Genomic DNA, 18637 nt, shown 5'->3' on the forward strand with positions numbered 1-18637 from the left:
CAGCAGGAAACTAGATTTTTGCCAAAACAAGTATTTCTCTTGCACAGAAAACCATAATTTTTGTTAAAGTATTACATCTCAACACTCAATTTCCACAAAAAAAACCCAAAATAAATGGAAAGTGTATTTTTCCAGCAAAAATTTCCATGGGAAAAAAAAACAGTATTTCAGTTCAGCTCTCAGTTATCACATCATCCCTTTATCACAATCAAGCTCAAGCTCATTCTTGCTTTGTAGACAGCCACTCTGTGAGGGAGGAGGGAAGGGTAATTTTGGCAAGCAGAACTCACCCTGGCAGAACACTGAGCTCAATCCTACCACTGTATGCTCAGTTCCTGCTTCCTGAGAGATGCATTTGGTTTCTGATCCTCTGTAGCTAGGCTGACGAGATGTGAATGTTTTCATTGAATCAAATAAAATAAAATTGCATTTTCCCATGTTAAGCTGAGGATTGCACCTAGAGTAATATAGTGCCAGGGAATACAGTGTCACCATTTGACAAAGCTCTCTCACAAAATTGATGCCCTACCCCTCACGATAAACTCTGTGTCCCAGATATTTATCTATTTACTGTTACTTACTTGTCGGATTGTCAAGAGATGTAGCATGTTAGGCATTCAGATCGCACTGAGTTCCAAAATGATTTGGGGCATCTATCTGCCTCAGGCTCCTTGAAAATCAGTCATAATCACATTTACATTACAGTAATGTTCATTTATATATATCACAGTAATGCCTCGAGGCCTCTACCAGGTTGGAGCTTCAGTATTGTAAGTGCTGGAAAACATGCTAGGAACTGTTTTTACTTGCTGCTTTAAATCTATGATTATCATACTGGTATGATGCTACAATTTTCCATTTGAATAATTTTTAAATGCATTTGTTAGCAATGAAGACTTCTCCTAAAAACTTTGGAATTGATTCTCATTAATGATAAGACCTTTTATTTTACATTGCTGTAGCAGACAAAGTACAGCTTAGATTAAATATTCACATCCATTTTAAGGCCCTTTTACAGAAATAAAGTGATGTAAATGAGAATCAGGCCCTTTACATTTTTAAATATCTGCAATGCTGGTCTCAAAGCACCTTCCACAATAAGGTCTTAGTTCATAACTTGTGTTTCTCAACCACCACAGTAGTACAAATAATAAATCATAATAGTTGCAATAAGGTACATTTCAAGGTAAAACATTTATTCTTAAGATTTTTATGAGTCCTGGAAATGATTAATCTCTGTCAGGACTGATTTAGCTCTTGTCAGGAATGGGGTACCGTACAGCAAAATCATGGATATGCTCAGTTTTCTGTATAGCTGGGTTCCAGAATTGTACAAAGAAGGTTCCCATGCACAGCATATCTTTGCAGAGTGTGTAAGTGAATTATATATAATTTATAAGAGACAGTTTGAATCCTAAATATAAAAATGCAACTCTGAATAGACTTTTCTGTCACATTTGAAATATGGATAAATCTTTCTTACCAGCTATATTCTGCAACCATGAAATAGGCTAAGACGACATTTAAGTGTTAGTTAAAAAATAGATGCAATTTAGAAAACTAGCCAAGGTTATGAGTCTTAACAAGTGAAAAGGATTAATGACAGTGAATACTAAGAAAACATGATTATTCAGCATCAGATCCATACACAGCTGTGCCTCATAACAGCAGTATGTTTTCCCTAGTTTACAAAATGCAGGAGGCAGTTTGCTTCAGTTTCTCAGGGTAAAAAGAAATAGTATAAAAATACATTCTGTTTCTTCTCACAAAAGAACTCCATATAATCCAATAATTGGTTCAAGAGATTAGCAGACCCTCTATGATGATGCTTTATTACTGTGTAGCTGCTGTGGCTAACAGATATTCATCAATGGGTAGAGACTGACATTCACACTATAGATTGACCTTCGCACAATACATTCCAATGTTCCTGCAAGCCCTGGAATTTACAAGGCTATTATTTAGTCTATATATTTAATTCTCTCCAGGTTTATAAAAAAAAATATTTTCCAAGGTTTATTTTTGCAATTTAAACTCCTCAGTTGTGACAAACATTCTATATGCTGTCTATCCAAAAAAAAAAAAACAACCCCAAAAATCCACCTCCAAAACAGAAATGGGCATTTAGCTATGTGGCTCTTTTGTGGCCAGTTAACTGGGAGAAAGCTGTAAAACAGTTTACAAATAGCATTAAAAAATAAAGAATCAATGCTGTGGGGTTTTTAAGAATGTCTTCAACAATTGTTCAAGATAAGAAATGCAAATAGCCAACATTGGTACAGTAGAATATCAATACCATTGTAACAGCTGTAACTAAATATAAATTTGGCTGGGGAAAATGTATTTTTGTAATGCATAACAATACATATTCATATGATTAAAATACTGCTAATTTCTGCCTCAAGTAATTTAGAGATTTTTTGAGCTGAAAGACTGCCTTCTTATGCCCCCTTTCTGCTGGAATAAAGAGATCTTAAACCTCAGTATCTCAACTTATCATTTGTAGTAAAAGATGAAGGCGCTGTAAGTAGGATCAGTTATAACATGCATCAGTGGCATCACCAGGAAGACAGTTTGTAAAAAAATAAAAACAGTCTTATATCTCTATATTTACACCTGCATGCACTTAATAATTATCGATATAGGTACTTGTATGCATGCATGTGTGTGGCTTTTGTAATCTGTAAAGGTTCTTGGCCTGTGAACTCTTCCAAAGTTTGTCATTAAGCAGAATGCAAAGGGCAATGGCTGTAACTTAATATAGATATGAAGTATGGCAATGAATCAGTTAGGGGTATATTCTACATCTTGTTGAGGCACAGTAGTTCCATAACATTACTGAAAGACCTGTTTGCATATGGAGAAAAGCATAAGCCAGTAGAATTTTACCACATCACTTTCCCAAAATGTAGCTGCTACCAATAGAAATGCACAGATCCAAAAACGTATGTAAACCAAGGCTAGACCCATGGTCACTAGGGGTGTGAGAAGTGGGCCCTATTCAATTCAGATCTGGCCTGAATCAGGGACAATGATTCAATTTGTTGATTCGCATCACTGTCCCCAATTCAATCCGAAACTGAAGATCTGATGCTGATTCAGAGAATCAGCGATTCAGACATAGACACAGCTTTAAAAGTTTTTCTACATACCTTGAGGTAGCAGGCATGGCTTGTGAACACTGCAATGATGGGGTGCATGGAGCATCCCACAGGAGTGTGATGGAGACCTCCACATGCTCCATGGTGAACCCAGAAGTGGACCAGAAGTACTTCCAGTCCACTTCTGGGTCTGCTGGGGAGCGCACTGGGGGGCCCCCGCACCTCCCCAGCTTGGTGATCAGCCACAGGGGGACCCCAGATGCCCCCCCAGACCCAGGAGGCACTAGTCACTGAGCCAGGGAGGACGGAGGAGAGGGGGTGTGGAGTGGACCTGGAAGTGCTTCTGGTCCACTTCCAGATCTGCTGCCGAATGTGTTGGGGAATGTGGGACAGTTCATGTGCCTCAGCATCTCAGCACTCATGAACCCCTGCTACCTAGAGATATGTAGAAAAAACATTTAAAGCTGTCTCTATGTCTGAATCTCTGAATCTTCCTGAATCTCTCCAAATCGATCAGAAACTGAAGCCTGCTGCTGGCCAGGCTCTGAGCAGCCAGCTAGGCACTGCTGGTGCCCAGGTAAGGCTGGTAGGGCCAGCACAGAAGCTGGGCCCCACCTTGCCTACCCCACCCAGGTCCCTTTGCTGTGCACCAGAGTGCACATCCAGGGGCATGCCTGGGGACAAATAGCAGCAGCAGAAATATGTACCACTGTTATTTGTCCCATGGGAAATGTATGCCCCTGCACATGCAGACTCATCGGGACATGCCCCATGAGTCATCACTCCTGTCCTTGTGCTGATTAATGGTGTATATACCAGTGTACAGGTAGCAGAGTTACAACAGGTACAGAAACATTACTGTCAGTAAATTTTAGACAGGAGTTAAAGTTTGCAAGCTGAATTTATATATTATTTCTCCTGCCTACTATATTAAATACTAGAAAGTGAAGTGTGGCTACAGAACACAAGAGTTCAAGGGGAAACTAATAATTTCCTCTCACATAGGTCTTTTAGCATCAAACTGGCCTCCCTTAATTGCAGCTGAGTAGGATAATTCGAATCAAAAGTCAAATCCTAATTTAGTAAATTAATAGTTCCATGGAAATTAATGGAACTGACTTATACTAGTTCAGGATTTATTTTATTTTATACTAGTTAAAATTTATTCTATATGCAGAGTAACATACTGTTCTCCAGGAACATGAGTAAGGAAAGTAAATTATGCTCTTCATTATTCATTGTTTAGCATAGTAACAGTGTAAATGTCAAAAATGCATGTAAAATATAATCAGTGGAGAGGAAAATGGCAGGAAGTTTAGATTAAACTGATCTGTTAAGGGCCATTAAGTTTGAATACTCCAAAGATGAAATTACCTGGAGTATTTTGCTTTGTAAAGCCTGTAACATCACCAGGAAGAGGCTTTCTGACCTAGGGAAATGACCTTCATGCTGCTCCAGCAAAGTGCTCTCTGACTGATTAGGAATGACAATGACAAGTCATAGAAAAAATAAACAAATCCTTTACTGATCTGGCCCATTAGTCACTTCCAGCTAGTCCTGGTTTCATAACAGTCCCCTGGCTCAACTGTAGCATTCTACACATTCCTTTATCCATGCTGCTATCGTATTAGTGGATAAGAGGCTTCTCTAGTAAAGCTCACTATCTTCATCTACTGTGAAACCAGGATAAGATCTTCATCTGCCATAATACCAGAAATAAAACTCTTTCACTTGAACATAAACATATTTTCCCTTTACTATTCCCATATCTCCAGCTCAGTAAATTGGCGGTGTTGCCTTGCAATCAATTTCAAACCATGTTCTACTAAACCTTACACACCTTTCTACTAAACCTTACAGTAGGCACTATTAAAAAAATCAACATCCTCTTATGTTTCCTGCACAGCATTGTTTGAGGCTTCACAATTATTTACAGTTCCATGGTGAAAGTCATATTACCATGCAGTATATCTGTATATGACAATGGATTTCATTGCATAGTACTGGAAAAAAAATATAACATGAGAAAAATCAGAAAAAATGGTGCAAGGCTTTTGGTTGTAGCTGTGTTGGTCTAAGAACATAGGCAGGCAAGCTTCTTTGGGTAGATGTGATCTCTTTTATTAGACTAACTGAGTCATTGCAAAAAAAAGTTATTTGCAAGCTTTCGGGCATAAGCATTCTTCTTCAGGCATAGGGAATCTCTGCTGTTTTGATATCTCCAAGAAATGAAAGAAGCTAAAAATGTGACAGGATGTCAGTGAGAAATAGGTGGAAATTAGGAAAACAAAGGGTAGAGAAGGGAAAGGGGAAGAGGGGAAACGAGGAGGGAAATAATGCCAAAGCTAAGTAAGGGAAACTCTACTGTCACTGAGTTCGCCAAGGTAGAAAAGAGGCAGTCTGTGGAAAAAATGAATAGCTGGAAATTAAGAAGACAAAGGGTAGAAAAGGAAGGGAGGTAAACAAGGGGGGAGGTGGGAAGGAGAAAAATGTAAATGGTAAGGTCAGGCAGGTACCTGGTGAATCAGATATCAGGCAGGTTGTAATGTATCATAAATACAATGTCTATCTTGAGTCCATGATTTTTGTATCCAGTAGATTTAGGAGGTGATGTTTGTAGTCTTGTCTACAAAAGGTGTTTTGTAAAGTTCCCTTTGAGGATTACAACTCAGAAATTGGAGGAGAGTGATTGTCTTGTGAGAAGTGTGCACCCACAGGTAATTGGATATTTTTGCCTTTGATTAATTTGCGGTGTGTGTTCACTCTGGAGCCCAGGTGTTGTTTGGTTTTGCCTACATATTTTCCATCAGGGCATTTGGTGCACTGGATAAGATATATAACATTTCTGAAGATGCAGGTGTAAGATCCAGGAATGGTGGTAGTTCTGTTGTGGGGTGTGATTATTGTGGGAGTGGTGGAGATGTGTTGGCAGGTTTTGCATTTCTTGTCCTAACATGGTCTGGATCCATTAGGTATGGTTTGGGTCATAGGGAGTTTGCTTCTAGTGATGTGGTTAACGAGGTTTGGTGCTTGTTTAAAAGCTAGGCTGAGTGGTTTTGGAAATAACTCTTTAAGAATTGGGTCTTCTTCTAATATGCGTTACAATTGTTTAAGGATTTTTCGTGTAGGTTCCATGGAAGGGTGGTATGTTATAACTAATGGTGTGTGATTCATGAGGATTTTCTTTTTGTACTGCAGCAAATCGTTGCATGGTATCCGGGTGACTCTTACAAAAGTACAATCTCTCTCTCTCGAGTAGTGTCCTTGTTGGGTGAAAGGCCTTTTGAGATTTTTGAGGTGATGATCATGAGTATTCTCCTCGGTGTAAATTCAATGGTATCTGAGTGCTTGACTGTAAATTACAGCTTTCTTGATTTGTTTACAGTGATTACTGGTTCTACTTGCTGTGGTCCTATTTAGTGCTGGACTTCCTTGGTGTGTTTCGGGTGATTGAATTTTTGGTGGAAATCAATCAGAGACTACAGGGTTTCAGTCCAAATGATGATGATGTCATCTATGTATCTCAGGTACAGCATGGTTTTGATGGTGAAATTCTTGAGGAACTCTTCTTTCAGATGGGCCATAAAAAGGTTGGCATATTGCAGGGCCATTTTGGTGCCCACAGCTGTGCCCATGGACTGGAGGAAGTGTTGGTTGTTGAAACTGAAATTGTTGTGTGTAAGGATGAAGTATGTAAGTTCAGTGATATCCTGAGGTTGGTACTCTGAGTTGTAATATCATTCTTGGAGATATGTGAGGCAGGCTTAGGTGCCATCCTGGTGTGGGATGTATAAGCTAGTGACATACATGGTTGCTAGGAGGGTATTGCCAGGAAGATTGTCTATGTTTTTGAGTTTTTGCAGAAAGTCTGTTGTGTCTTGGATAAAACTCGGTCTTTGCATGACGAGCAGTTTTAGGATGGATTCAATGAAACATGATATTACTTCCATTAGGGTTCCATGGTTGGAAATGATAGGTCTGCTGAGGTTCCCTTGCCTATAGATTTTAGGGGGCACTTAAAAAGTCCCTAAGATTGGGTAGTAGAGGGATCAGGGTCTGAAGTTTTTCTTGTAGTTAAGATAGAAATTATGTGATGGTGGTTTTGAGTTTTGAGGTGAAAAGGAGAGTTGGATCTTCCTTTAGTTTTCTATGGTAGGTAGTGTCAGAGAGTTGTCTATTGGCTGCTTTTATGTAGTCTCCACAGTTAAGGATAACTAAGGCTCCTTCTTTATCTGCTTGTTTTATTACTATTTTGTGGTTGGATCTTAGAGGTTATATTGGCCCTTCTTTCTCAGGCAGAGGATGTTATAGTGTTTTTTGCTGTTGAGTATTTCATTGTTGATTTTTTCTTTAAAGGAGTCAATGTAGCAGTTGAGGTTTGAATTTCATCCACTGTAAGGTGTCCAATCTGAGGTTTTTTTGGATTTCATCCAAACAAATGTGTCGTGTGATAACATCGATGAAAAATTGATGCCAACATTTTTTTTTTAAAAACCCCTCAGATTGGACACCTTCCATGGATGTCACTAACTTATACACCAACATCCCACACCAGGATGGCTTCCAAGCCTACCTCTTATCTACAAGAGTGAGATTACAACTCTCAGGACTGAGAGTGTGTGGCACAGGCATTCCCCATACACATGTAGCAGCAGCACAAGTTGTGCCACTGCTTCTTCTCCTTGGGGAAAAAAAGTCCACACTTGTGTGGATGCAGCCATTATAGAAAAATTACAGTCTACTATACCTATTAGAGGTCATTCTGATAACTCTCACAAATATCTAGGCCAGTAACCGAAAGATATTGAGGGTGCCTGCACATGTGCTTTAAAGCTCAGTAGCTCATTTTACTGTGCATTAAAGTGTCATGTCAAAACCCTGTCAAAAAACATTAATGCACAGGAACAATAGGCAACTGTGCATTAAGTACCGCTAAAAAAGTGTGCATTTTTGCTACTGCGCATTAGTGCACCCTAATGCACATTTCTTTAGTGTCTTACAGGGCACCTTTACACATGCTCTGGGGGTAGGCGAGTGGCACTTTAATTAGAGTGGCTCACAGAGCCGTTCTAATAAAAGCACCACCGCATCTCCTGAATCAGTCTCCCTGTGCATAAAAATGGCAGCAGGGGCTCTTGAACTGAAGCTCATTCGAGCTTTACTTCAAGCACTCCTACCACCGTTTTTAAGTGTGGGGATGCTGATACATGAGATGCAGGCAGCTACTGGAACATAGCAATTGCCACTCTTCAGCAGACTCGATTAATCAAATCTGCTCCAGCACGCTGGATCAGTCTCTGCACTCATGTATAGACACCCAGAGGTACTAAATTTATTAGGCAGTAGCAAAAGTGCATTCATGAATGTAGACATGCCTACAGTATAATAAAAGGCAGTAACATCTCCCGCTAAAAACCTTATTCAAACTACTTTGACTGTTACACAGTCTATATCCTATTGCCCATCTCCTTGTGAATTAGGTTATAGTTAAGTTGTTAGGCTAAATTTTCTAAAAAATTACAGATAGGTTTAGCTGCATGACTCCCATAAACATTCACGGAAGCTTCATTCTTAAATCCTGCTTTGGAAACTAATATGACCTACTATTTGGAAGGGACCTGTTTACAGAATGGATTGGACAAATCCAGTGGTGAGGCCTAGCTGTGAGACAGTATCAATTATTCTTCAGAAAAGATAATTAGTGCATAGGATTACCTATCCAGACTTCACAAAATGAACTGACATTTTAGAGAAGCAGTTTTATCCCTTGGCGGGTGATTATATTAAAGATAATCTTAGTGATTGAGTACCCTTCCTGCAGGACAATCTTGTCAAAAGCCCTTATTCACCTGAGGAATGGTTTTCTATAATACATTTCATAACTGAATTCTAACCATACATTAAGAAAATGACAGAAACACTATTCTCTTTTGGCTGATATCTGGGTAACATAACAACTGAAATGTCTCCTAGTAACTCTCTTTTGGAAAAAAGATCATTCCAGAAACAGGTTGAATGTCCCTGTTACTTTAGCCATTTAAAATAACAATACATTAATTTCTATCATTATTTTAACAAAATAGCACTTCTGCAGCAAATACATCATAATTTAATTGAAATCGAGGCACAAATTGCACACATTTTCACTAGGAAGCTTTTAATGATGGTTCATTTGGTACAACATTTTAAGTATTTCCATTAATTGTTTATATCTCCCCCCTCCTCCCATATAGCAAAAAGGGAATTCATCAGGACAAGGAGGGCACATCTACATGAGACATTTACTGCAGAGTTGCCTAATTAGCACTGCAGTAAAGTCTCAGTGCCTATATGTGCCGTCCTATTAGGCCACAGGAAACTAATTAACTCCATTGTGGGTTAGTACTTGTAAATACAAGTACTGTCCTGTGGTGGTATTCTTAAGCGCACAGCAACACATGTGTAGAAACTGATACGGCTGGCTGGGGCATGAGGGTGCTTCAGTGTGAGGCTGCCTGCTGGCTAGCCCCATACTGGAGTATCCGTGTGTCCCAGTCATCCACTCGGCAGCACCTTGAGCTGGGTTAGAGCAGCCCTGGGCTGGCAGACTGATCTCCAGGGCCTCCTGCCAGCTGGGGCTGCTTCATCCTGGCTCAGCATGCTATGGTCCTGGGTACATGTGAAAATACAGCACCTGAGCACAATAAACTCTGATGCAATATATGCCAGAGTTTATTCATTCATTAATTTTACATGTAGAAGATGTGCATGGATAGTATTATTCTGAGTCTAGCATTAGAGGGCCTTAATCCTTATAGAAAAATAACATTTCTTAGAACTTTTAAGCACAGTATTTAAGGACCAGGTCAGAATAGGAGTAAAATTCTAACTCCACTGAAGTCACTCATAAAATTCCCATGGACTTAACTGAGGTTGGGATTTCACCCTTGCAATTTCTGGTAATTATTCACAACATGTTATGTAATGTTATAGTTCATAATCTCTGAGTTCTTTGTTGTATGGGAATCATAATGCCTTCTTTGGGAGTTTCAAGTTCAGAAAATGTAAATAATTAAACCTCACAACATTATTTTGCAATGGTTATTCAATGTAGGTACATCTTCCAGAACCTCAGTAACATAGAGGAAACAGGTGGGGCATGATCTCTAAGAAATACCTAGCACCTGTCTCTTTCACTCATAAAGGAGTTTCAAGTATTCACTATCTTAAAGAGAGGGCGTATAAACAGGAACTAATGCTAGAGTTTCAAAGAAGAAAGGAAGTGCACAACATTCACTGTGGGCTTTATCCAAAGCCAAATGAAGACAATGGAAGGCTTTCAATGGCTTCAATAGATTTTGGATCAGACCCATAGTTTCATTTTGCAGCTCTCAGGAGTACAAACTAATTTGCTTTGGAGTAGTAGATGTTCAGTACATTTGAAAATCAGAGGATCTGAGCTAAATACTGGGTGTTAATAATTTACAAGATAGTTATAAAATTCCTATATGCATTCCCTTGCCCTATCACATGCGGGTTAGGATGTATGGACATCCTAAACCATGCACTTCCATCCTCCTTTAATATGTAAATATAATTCCCTCCCCCACTCCATCCAATTAATTATTTCGGCAATGATGCCAAAATGTCCTCTGAAATATTTATTGCTTATATGATGCCTGATTAGCAAAGATCAAGTAAAATATGCCCCCTTCTTTCATTTAACAAAGCTTTAAGTATTTGTATTCATGGGCATAAAGGAAAACTTGGCAAATGAATGACCTTGTGGTAAGATTTGTGTGCCTCTGTGGCCATTTGGCTTGCATGAATATCCTTTTTTGACCATAAAGGAAACTTTTACACATGGTTGTCTGTGAAATGTTCCCAAGTCTTTATTCACAAACATAAGAATATACTCCTCAAGGGCATTCTAAAATGAGAACTCAGTGAAGTTATACAATTGTTTGTGTTGCTACGAGATAACACAAAAAATAACATTTCCAATTGTTCTTATTTCTTATGGAAATTGTAGCTGCTAGTGACTAAGAAAAGACAAACATATCATAATGAAAAGCAACCTAAACTGCTGGCTATGAATATGCTGTGCAAGGAGGCAGTGATGTAAGGGCTTTACTCATGAATCCTCCCATACACCCCTGGAGGAGAATAAGGAGGAGGAAGGAGAATTCTTATGCTCATGCATTGGCAAAAACTGCACCAGACGCAAAACTGCAGCTTCTGGACTGCTGCTTCCTTTCTTGCATGGATAGGAATACTAGTGCAGAGGTGGGAAGGATACCTGGGTAGGTAGGCCAGCACTGTGCTGGCCCCATCAGCCTTACCTAGGATCCTGGGGGCCTCCTGGGGTTGCAGCTGTGGCGATCCTGCCTCTCAGAGCCTGGCCAGCAGCCAGAGAACATGGACCCAGCTGGCCAGGCTCCAGTTTTGGGCAGCACGTGTTGCCCTGCTTTTTGTTTGCACAGGTTTTTATGGACCCCAGGGTCATCCTCCCCCCCACCTCCATTCCCACACTGCTACCGTGAAGCATAGAGAACACCTGAATATGTGGTGCTGCTGACATGTCTGTGGCGCTACATACTGCATGGCCGTGCTTGTCTGGATGTGGCCAATGAGGCCAGGAAGGGAAGTAAGGAGTAACAGCTCTGGTGAACTGGGCCCAGGACTAATAAGGCTGGGTGTCTAATAGAGCAATTAGCTGCCCTGGTCACTGGGTATAAATTACCCAGTCACATACGTGGAAGGAGACTGGGCTTGGAGATATAAGCCCAGTCTCTGCCTGTGCAGGGGGAAGTCCCTGCCTGCAGCAGAGACTGAGGGGTTGCTAGAGACAGACAGACAGGCAGTCAAGCTACCCAGGAGAGCTGGGGAAGGAGACTACTATGTAGTTAGGACCTATGGAAATCTTTACCCCAAGAAGGAAGCTTATTTGTGTTATGAAGCAGCTGGCTTGTGCTTTTGTTCTGTTTATACTGGAGGACCAGATTGTGGCTAGAAGCAGAGGCATCCATGAACAGGGGATACCTGTGTGGCACTCCCATGTTACTTGTGTCAGGAGATAGCCATAACCTAAAGGCTAGAGAGTAGCACTGAGATTGAGATGTCAGGAGAGGCAGCTGCCAAAGCAGGGCCAATACCCAGGAGTTGAAGTCTTAAATTGGCTAAAGGTGTGGCCAGAGAAAAAGGGGGGCATGGCTATGACAGCTGAGGCTCCGACAAGTCCTCAGAAGCCTACGGGAGTGCCCCTTAAAGGATGTTTCCTCAGCCTGATGATGGGTATTTATACCCAAAAGTTTGCAAAGGAGAATTTTTCCAACTATTTGAATTGGTCTAATAAAAGATATCAGATTTACACAAAGAACCTTCTCTGCCTTAAAGGCAAAGCACTCAAAGGGGAATACAGTCCCCAGGCAAAACAACCAGCAAAGTTACTGCCAGCCCTGGAAACTGCCTCCTTCAACAATGAATACAATAAGATCAAAGGCATGGCAAGTGAGAAACTGGAGGTGAGGTGGGTCAAAGGTAGGGGCAGCTCAGTGCTGGGATAGCATCACTTCCAAAGGTACCACACATGTAAACATAAAAGAGTATATCTACACTTTCTCCACACTACTTTTGAGACTGCCCCCCACAATAAGTTTTACTACCTGCTCTGCACCCTACAAACCTGAATATATAGCAGTGAAGATATTCTGGAGTAACCCTCTTCTACCTCCTGTCAAGATCTTGAGGGACTGAACATCCTCATCACCATTTTTGGACTGTATGCAGTGGGAGCAGATGGATGAGGCTTGTAACTCACAGAAGTCCTGGAGTTCTATCATGGAGACAATATAGACACACTTAATGTGTCCATTTGATTCCCACATAAATATCTAAAGCAGAGGCTAAGGAAGCTTTCCTTGCAGAGCATCCTAATTATTCTATTATAATGCTCCACTCCAAGTGAAATAAGGTTTCATAAAGGCCTGGTGCCTTTACATTGGCTTGTTGCCCATCCACCAGTCCAAAGGGATTCAGAAGGAGGTTATGGAGGAATACAGAATAGATCTCTGTAGCTAGCCACCACCAGTGGTCATTGCTTAATACTTTTTAAAGGGGACATGGAAACATAGTTGGGCTAGGGAATCTCAGGAATGGTTTTTGAACCTCTTGGGGTCATCAAGAGAATGATAAACTTTGACCTAGTCCCACTAACCTCCCACCTATTCCTCAAATGACCAGCTTAACTACATTCCTCTAACATTACATGTCCCATCTAAATCTAGTAGAGCAAAGAACCATATTAGAGAGACAGTGTCTGAGCCTTTCTATTCCATGAAAACAGAGAGATCCTCAGATCTTCACATGTCAGTCAGGATCTACACTTCCAGCCTAGAAAAAGTCCACTGATATTACTAATGTCATTACCATTCAATTCTTTTAAAGTGTGTTTATACTCACTCTCATCATGTGTAGTTATAGCTGAGTTGTTTACTTAACATTGCAAATCACTGATCATACCTCCCAAGGTAGCTGACAGAAGGAAGTGTGTCCCATATTTCTTGATAAGATTTTCTGTGATCTGCTGAAGAGTTGGGCGACGTCCTAGTAGTCTTATATTGCGGAAGAATTCAGGGGCAAGAGGAAGTGGAGAACCAAGGAAATTTCTTCTTTCAACAGCTAGATTGTTTACTTTCCAGCGGCCAAACTCTCTGCAAAGCAAAAAGATTCTCATTCAGAAAAGTATCATTCAGACAAATGTTTTCATTTGCCAAACACACCGCTCTACTGTCTAGCTTGGGGCAACAAGCTTCCCTTGTGATACACTGTCATGTGTTATATACATAGGACAAGCAACAAGTATTATTTATTGGAAGTGGGAAGAATACTCTATAGCAAAACCATCAGCTGGCAAACAAAAAAAAGCCACTTAAGGCACTGTAGTGCCTATTGCTTTAATTCAAGCTGTGATATGACCATAATTCCAGAACAACTTGATTTTGTTAGGGATGTAATATAAATTCAAAATTATATACTAGGTTCGACATAGGTGCAGAAGGTGGGTTTTTTAGCACTTTGTGAAGAAGATTATGTATCATCCTTAAAAAAATATACTATGTTGCAATTACTTTTGCACAATATACCTCTTGTCTACTCTAACTGGCTACTTTAAAGGAGTTAGAAACAGTCAGACCATATTTGGCGAAGCAGTGATTGGTTTACTGTTGCATGATCTCATTTCAGCAGGGAGAACCAAAGTAATGCCAACTCTCATGAAAAAAATCACAGAACTCCTGATTTCTAAGTCAATTAACTCTGACTCATGATCTCCTGATAGAGATCAAATCTCAGGACTTTTTCTTCTGGCACATGTAGAGAGCACCAAGCTGGCAAGTCTGTGGAAGGGAACGGGATGTGGGTGGGGGGCAGATCAAGGCTCCCATGGGGGAGGGGGGGAAGTAAGGCAGGAACTGGGGTGAATAGGGCCCTGGGGGCCAGGGCGAATCATACAACAGAGCTGTGGGCAGCTGTGTGTGTGTGTGTGTGTATCTGTGTCTGCCCCTCATTCCCAAACCACAGCCCCTCCCCACCCCAGTGCTGTTGGTGGCCCTTACTTCTGATCCACAGTACCCCACATCCTGCCAGGGTGTGTGGGGACCCCCTTCTGCGGGCTTCAAAACACACACCCATGCCCACAGCCCCCCACACGTAGCACCCCCACAAGTGTGTGTATGGAGACCAATACACACACTTCAAAAATAGCGTCCTGTGATTTACATGCCAAATCTCTTGATTTTTAAGAGTTTGTCTCATGACTTTTGCCATGGTGGGGTTGGCAATACTGGAACCATAATCAATATATCCAGCGAAGTGACCTCCAGTGCCTCTGATGTTTAGGGGGCTGTTGTCCCTCATTTTGACACATATGGTTGACAGACCACGTTCAAAACACAGTAAGCTTTTTCCAGTCAAGAAGTAAACTAAACCATTAAAATAAACCCCCTATGACGCAAGCTAGCTTCTCCACTCTGCTATAAATCAGTGATAGCACTGAAAGCAAACAAGTAAATTAGTTAGTAATAAACACATATTTTATTCATTTACCTACCAATTAAGATACTGCTTAGAGTTATTAGCAGAAGGACTCATTGTCCTCAAAATCTAATCAAGGAACTGTATTTTTTAGCATTCGCAGTAGCTTTGTTTTTTCTGGAGCAAACTGATAGTTACTTTGGTTGCTTCAGAGTCCAGTCAGAATCCAGTTTGTGGCTACTATGCTGAAATAGCATATGGGCTGCTGTTTATTTACTGCTTTTAAGGGAAAAGGAAGTGTTACTTGGCTGGATATGTCAATTATGGTTCGCCCTCCTGAAATGAGGCCATAAAAAAGCAAATAGTTTAGTATGTTTGAAAGGCTATACAGAAGGTCCCAGCTAAATAAATGAGTAGCATCTATTTAAAACAAAAAGTAAAGGTCCAAAATACAGGGAAGGAGTAACACTGTGGGCTATACAAGAAGAGATATACACGTACACATACTTACATACACACATACATACATACATACGTACGTATACACACACATACACACACACAGTGGGCTATACAAGAGGAGATACACACACACACACACACACACACACACAATATCTCCTCCTGTATAGCCCGCTGTGTGTGTGTGTGCGTGCGTACATACGTATGTACGTGTGTATGTATGTACATGTATATGTGTATATATATACACACACATACACAAGAAGATACATAATGATGTGCACATGGATTAATAACTGGACTGGCTGTTTGAAATTAATCTTGTTACTCTCATTATATCCTCATGTAATGTCATTAATTTAATTTTCTTTCCTTACTGCTCTGCTGTGGCAATAATAGTGATGCAGTGATGCTTAATATAGAAACAGAAGTATCAAGCTGGGCTCTCCTTTCTAGGTTTCTGTAAAATAAATTGATGCACATATGAAGCTTTACAGTACAAAACTACCAGGAATTTTAAATTATAGGATGGTCTTTAAGTAATTCTACAGGGCTAGGCAAGTAATTAATGTCAACATGTATCCAATTAAAATCAAAATCCATATTGGTTTCCTTGTTTGGTAGAAAATACATTTCCACCACCATTTTTTTTTCCTTTCCCTATGTTTTGGTTTGTGAGATATGGCAGACTGGGAAGTTATATTTAGAATATATATTTCAATGAAAACAAAATATTGCCTTAGAAAAATGGTTTCTAAATCAGGCTTAGAAGACATGAATAACAAATACAGGTTGTATTGCTGCTTTTGCTAGCACATATACTTACCAGTATATCCACAGTTGACTTCCACATAGGCAGAAGAATCTACTTTCAACTATTAATTGCAAGTTAGGTGTGAGACCAGGGAATTGGATATATTTTAAAATATTGGAAGTAACAAGTTTGTAACAAATGATATTTCTGTTCTGCTGAAAAACATGTTGCCTGATCCAAAGTCTTTCCTAATGACTTGAATGGATATTAAACTAGGCTTCCAATAACTGAATTTATACATTGAAAATAAATAAGGCCTGCTAATGTAAACAAAATGAAATACAGAACACAGTTCCATTATAGCAAACCTCACATTCATACAACAGTATCTACATTAAATTTAATACAACCATTGATTGCTGCTGGAGACAGAACTAGGTTCTTAGTTGATATGGATAGGCAGAAGACCCACTGACTTCAGTTTATACCAACTGCTTTTGTTTATCATGTCTTTCACAACCTGCTTTAATTCATGAAAGACATGACTTCTAGTTGACTTAATGTGTATGTACCATGTTGATTTTGTATCATTTTGTAGTTTCTTAACCAAAATAATGAGGTAATAAATGAAACGCCCTACAGTAGTCTGACTATACTACATTGGCAAATTATCACAACTTCTTTTCCACTAAATTTGTAATCTCATTGAAAGAAAAGATTTTAGTTAGCTTGACAAGATTTGTTTTCCTATCCATATGGACTTGAATTAATTATGTTACCCTCCTTTTTTATTATTCATTAATCAAGTCACACATCAGCTGTTCAATTATTTATATGGAGATCAGTATCAGGGTAACAAACATAATTACCCAGGTTGTCCTATTTATTCTTTTAAAGCGGCGTCACATTACATTTATTTCAGTCTTCTAGAACTTCTCCAGCATTCCAAACTAACTGGCAGATTGTTTCTTGGCCAGCTCTTTAAAACTCTTAGTTGCAAGTTATTCATTCTGGCTGATTTACATTGTCTAGATGGGGTAGCTGCTATTTAGAATCCAGAATTATTGCTGGAATGCAAAGAGTGTGATTATCACCACCATCATCATTGTCATGCATACATAAAAATGATTACCACACCTGGCTTTGTCATCAGTTCCTAACTCTGCTATTTTACTACCAACTTCCATGTGTTATACACTTAGATTTATTATACATGTATCAACTCATTCATTCATTTCTTCCATGTATATGTATACACTCATTTATTCATTTCTCCCATGTATAGAAGATTGTATTTATAAAAATAAATGTTTGTTATTACTTTTATTGAAATAGCAACTTCAACTTCCTTTTTAAGAGACTTTTTGTTTTGTTTTGTTTTTTAACCACTTAAGCATGCCTCACTGATTGTGGCAGACCCTAAGTGCCTCATTACATGTTTTTTTGGCAGCTCCTGAAATTCTTAACCCCTGGATCATCTATGCATTACCACCTGAAACTAGTGTTAAGAATTTATGCCACTCAAAATTATGCCACTTTGATTCGTGCTATGCAGCTCATGTTACCCTAAGGTAAGCAAATCTAACACCCCAGCCACCTCCCTCACTGCTCCAAATCCAGTCTACTGCCTTCCTCAGTGCTCCTGATCCCCCTCACTGACCCCCTTCTTCCTCTCCCCACTGCTGCTTATTTGTGGCTGCCTATGCTGTGTCCTCGGTGAGCAGGCAGGGAAGGGTTAACCTGCCTGCCCAGCTGCTACTCTCTGGGCCTGGCTCAGCTCAGAGAAGAGCAGCAGCCCATACCTGTGGTGGCCAGGTATGTAGGTTAACCTTGTCTCTGTCCTGCCTGTGTCCCTGGAACAAACAGTGTGGGCAGCCTCAAGTAAGTCAGGGGGTGGGGAGGAAAAAACAGGGGAGCCCGAGAGAGGGGACAGGGGAAAGCCCAGAACTGAAACAAAGAGGGATTCTTACCTTTCAGTACTCCAGGACCCTGCTGGCCTCAAGAGTGACTGCTCCAAACTCAAGCTAGCACTAACACCAATCAATGTTTGTACAGCTCACAATGTAAGGCGTAGCAAGGCCCTAAGATATGTTTGTGATCATTCATTTAGGTACTGATTTAACTTGCATATAGCCCTTGTTGTTTGATTTTTCTTGAATGTTTGCAAGAATGGATTTTTCATGGCATACTGTTGGTGACTAGCTAGTGATATGATTGATTATAGTCATATGGATCTAAGGGTATCTGTGTATAAATTAGAGTTTTATTTTATTTGTTGCTTTTTTTTTCTCCTGTTAATAACATTTTC

The 18637-nt window shown here is 40.0% G+C and overlaps 1 protein-coding gene across 1 annotated transcript in view; it reads right to left on the reverse strand.

The window, feature by feature from the left end:
- LOC102383839 (BMP/retinoic acid-inducible neural-specific protein 3) overlaps positions 1-17516 on the reverse strand; it is a 156474-nt gene extending 138958 nt beyond the window's left edge. The window contains exons 1-2 of the mRNA XM_014526351.2: positions 17467-17516; positions 13602-13792 (exon numbers count right to left, since the gene is read on the reverse strand). Coding sequence (XP_014381837.1) covers positions 13602-13792; positions 17467-17516 — 241 coding nt within the window. The remainder of the gene's footprint in view (positions 1-13601; positions 13793-17466) is intronic.
- Between the last annotated feature and the right edge of the window lie 1121 nt (positions 17517-18637).

Source organism: Alligator sinensis, unplaced genomic scaffold (genome assembly GCF_000455745.1).
Source record: "Alligator sinensis unplaced genomic scaffold, ASM45574v1 scaffold1144_2, whole genome shotgun sequence".
NCBI classification, from domain to species: domain Eukaryota; kingdom Metazoa; phylum Chordata; order Crocodylia; family Alligatoridae; genus Alligator; species Alligator sinensis.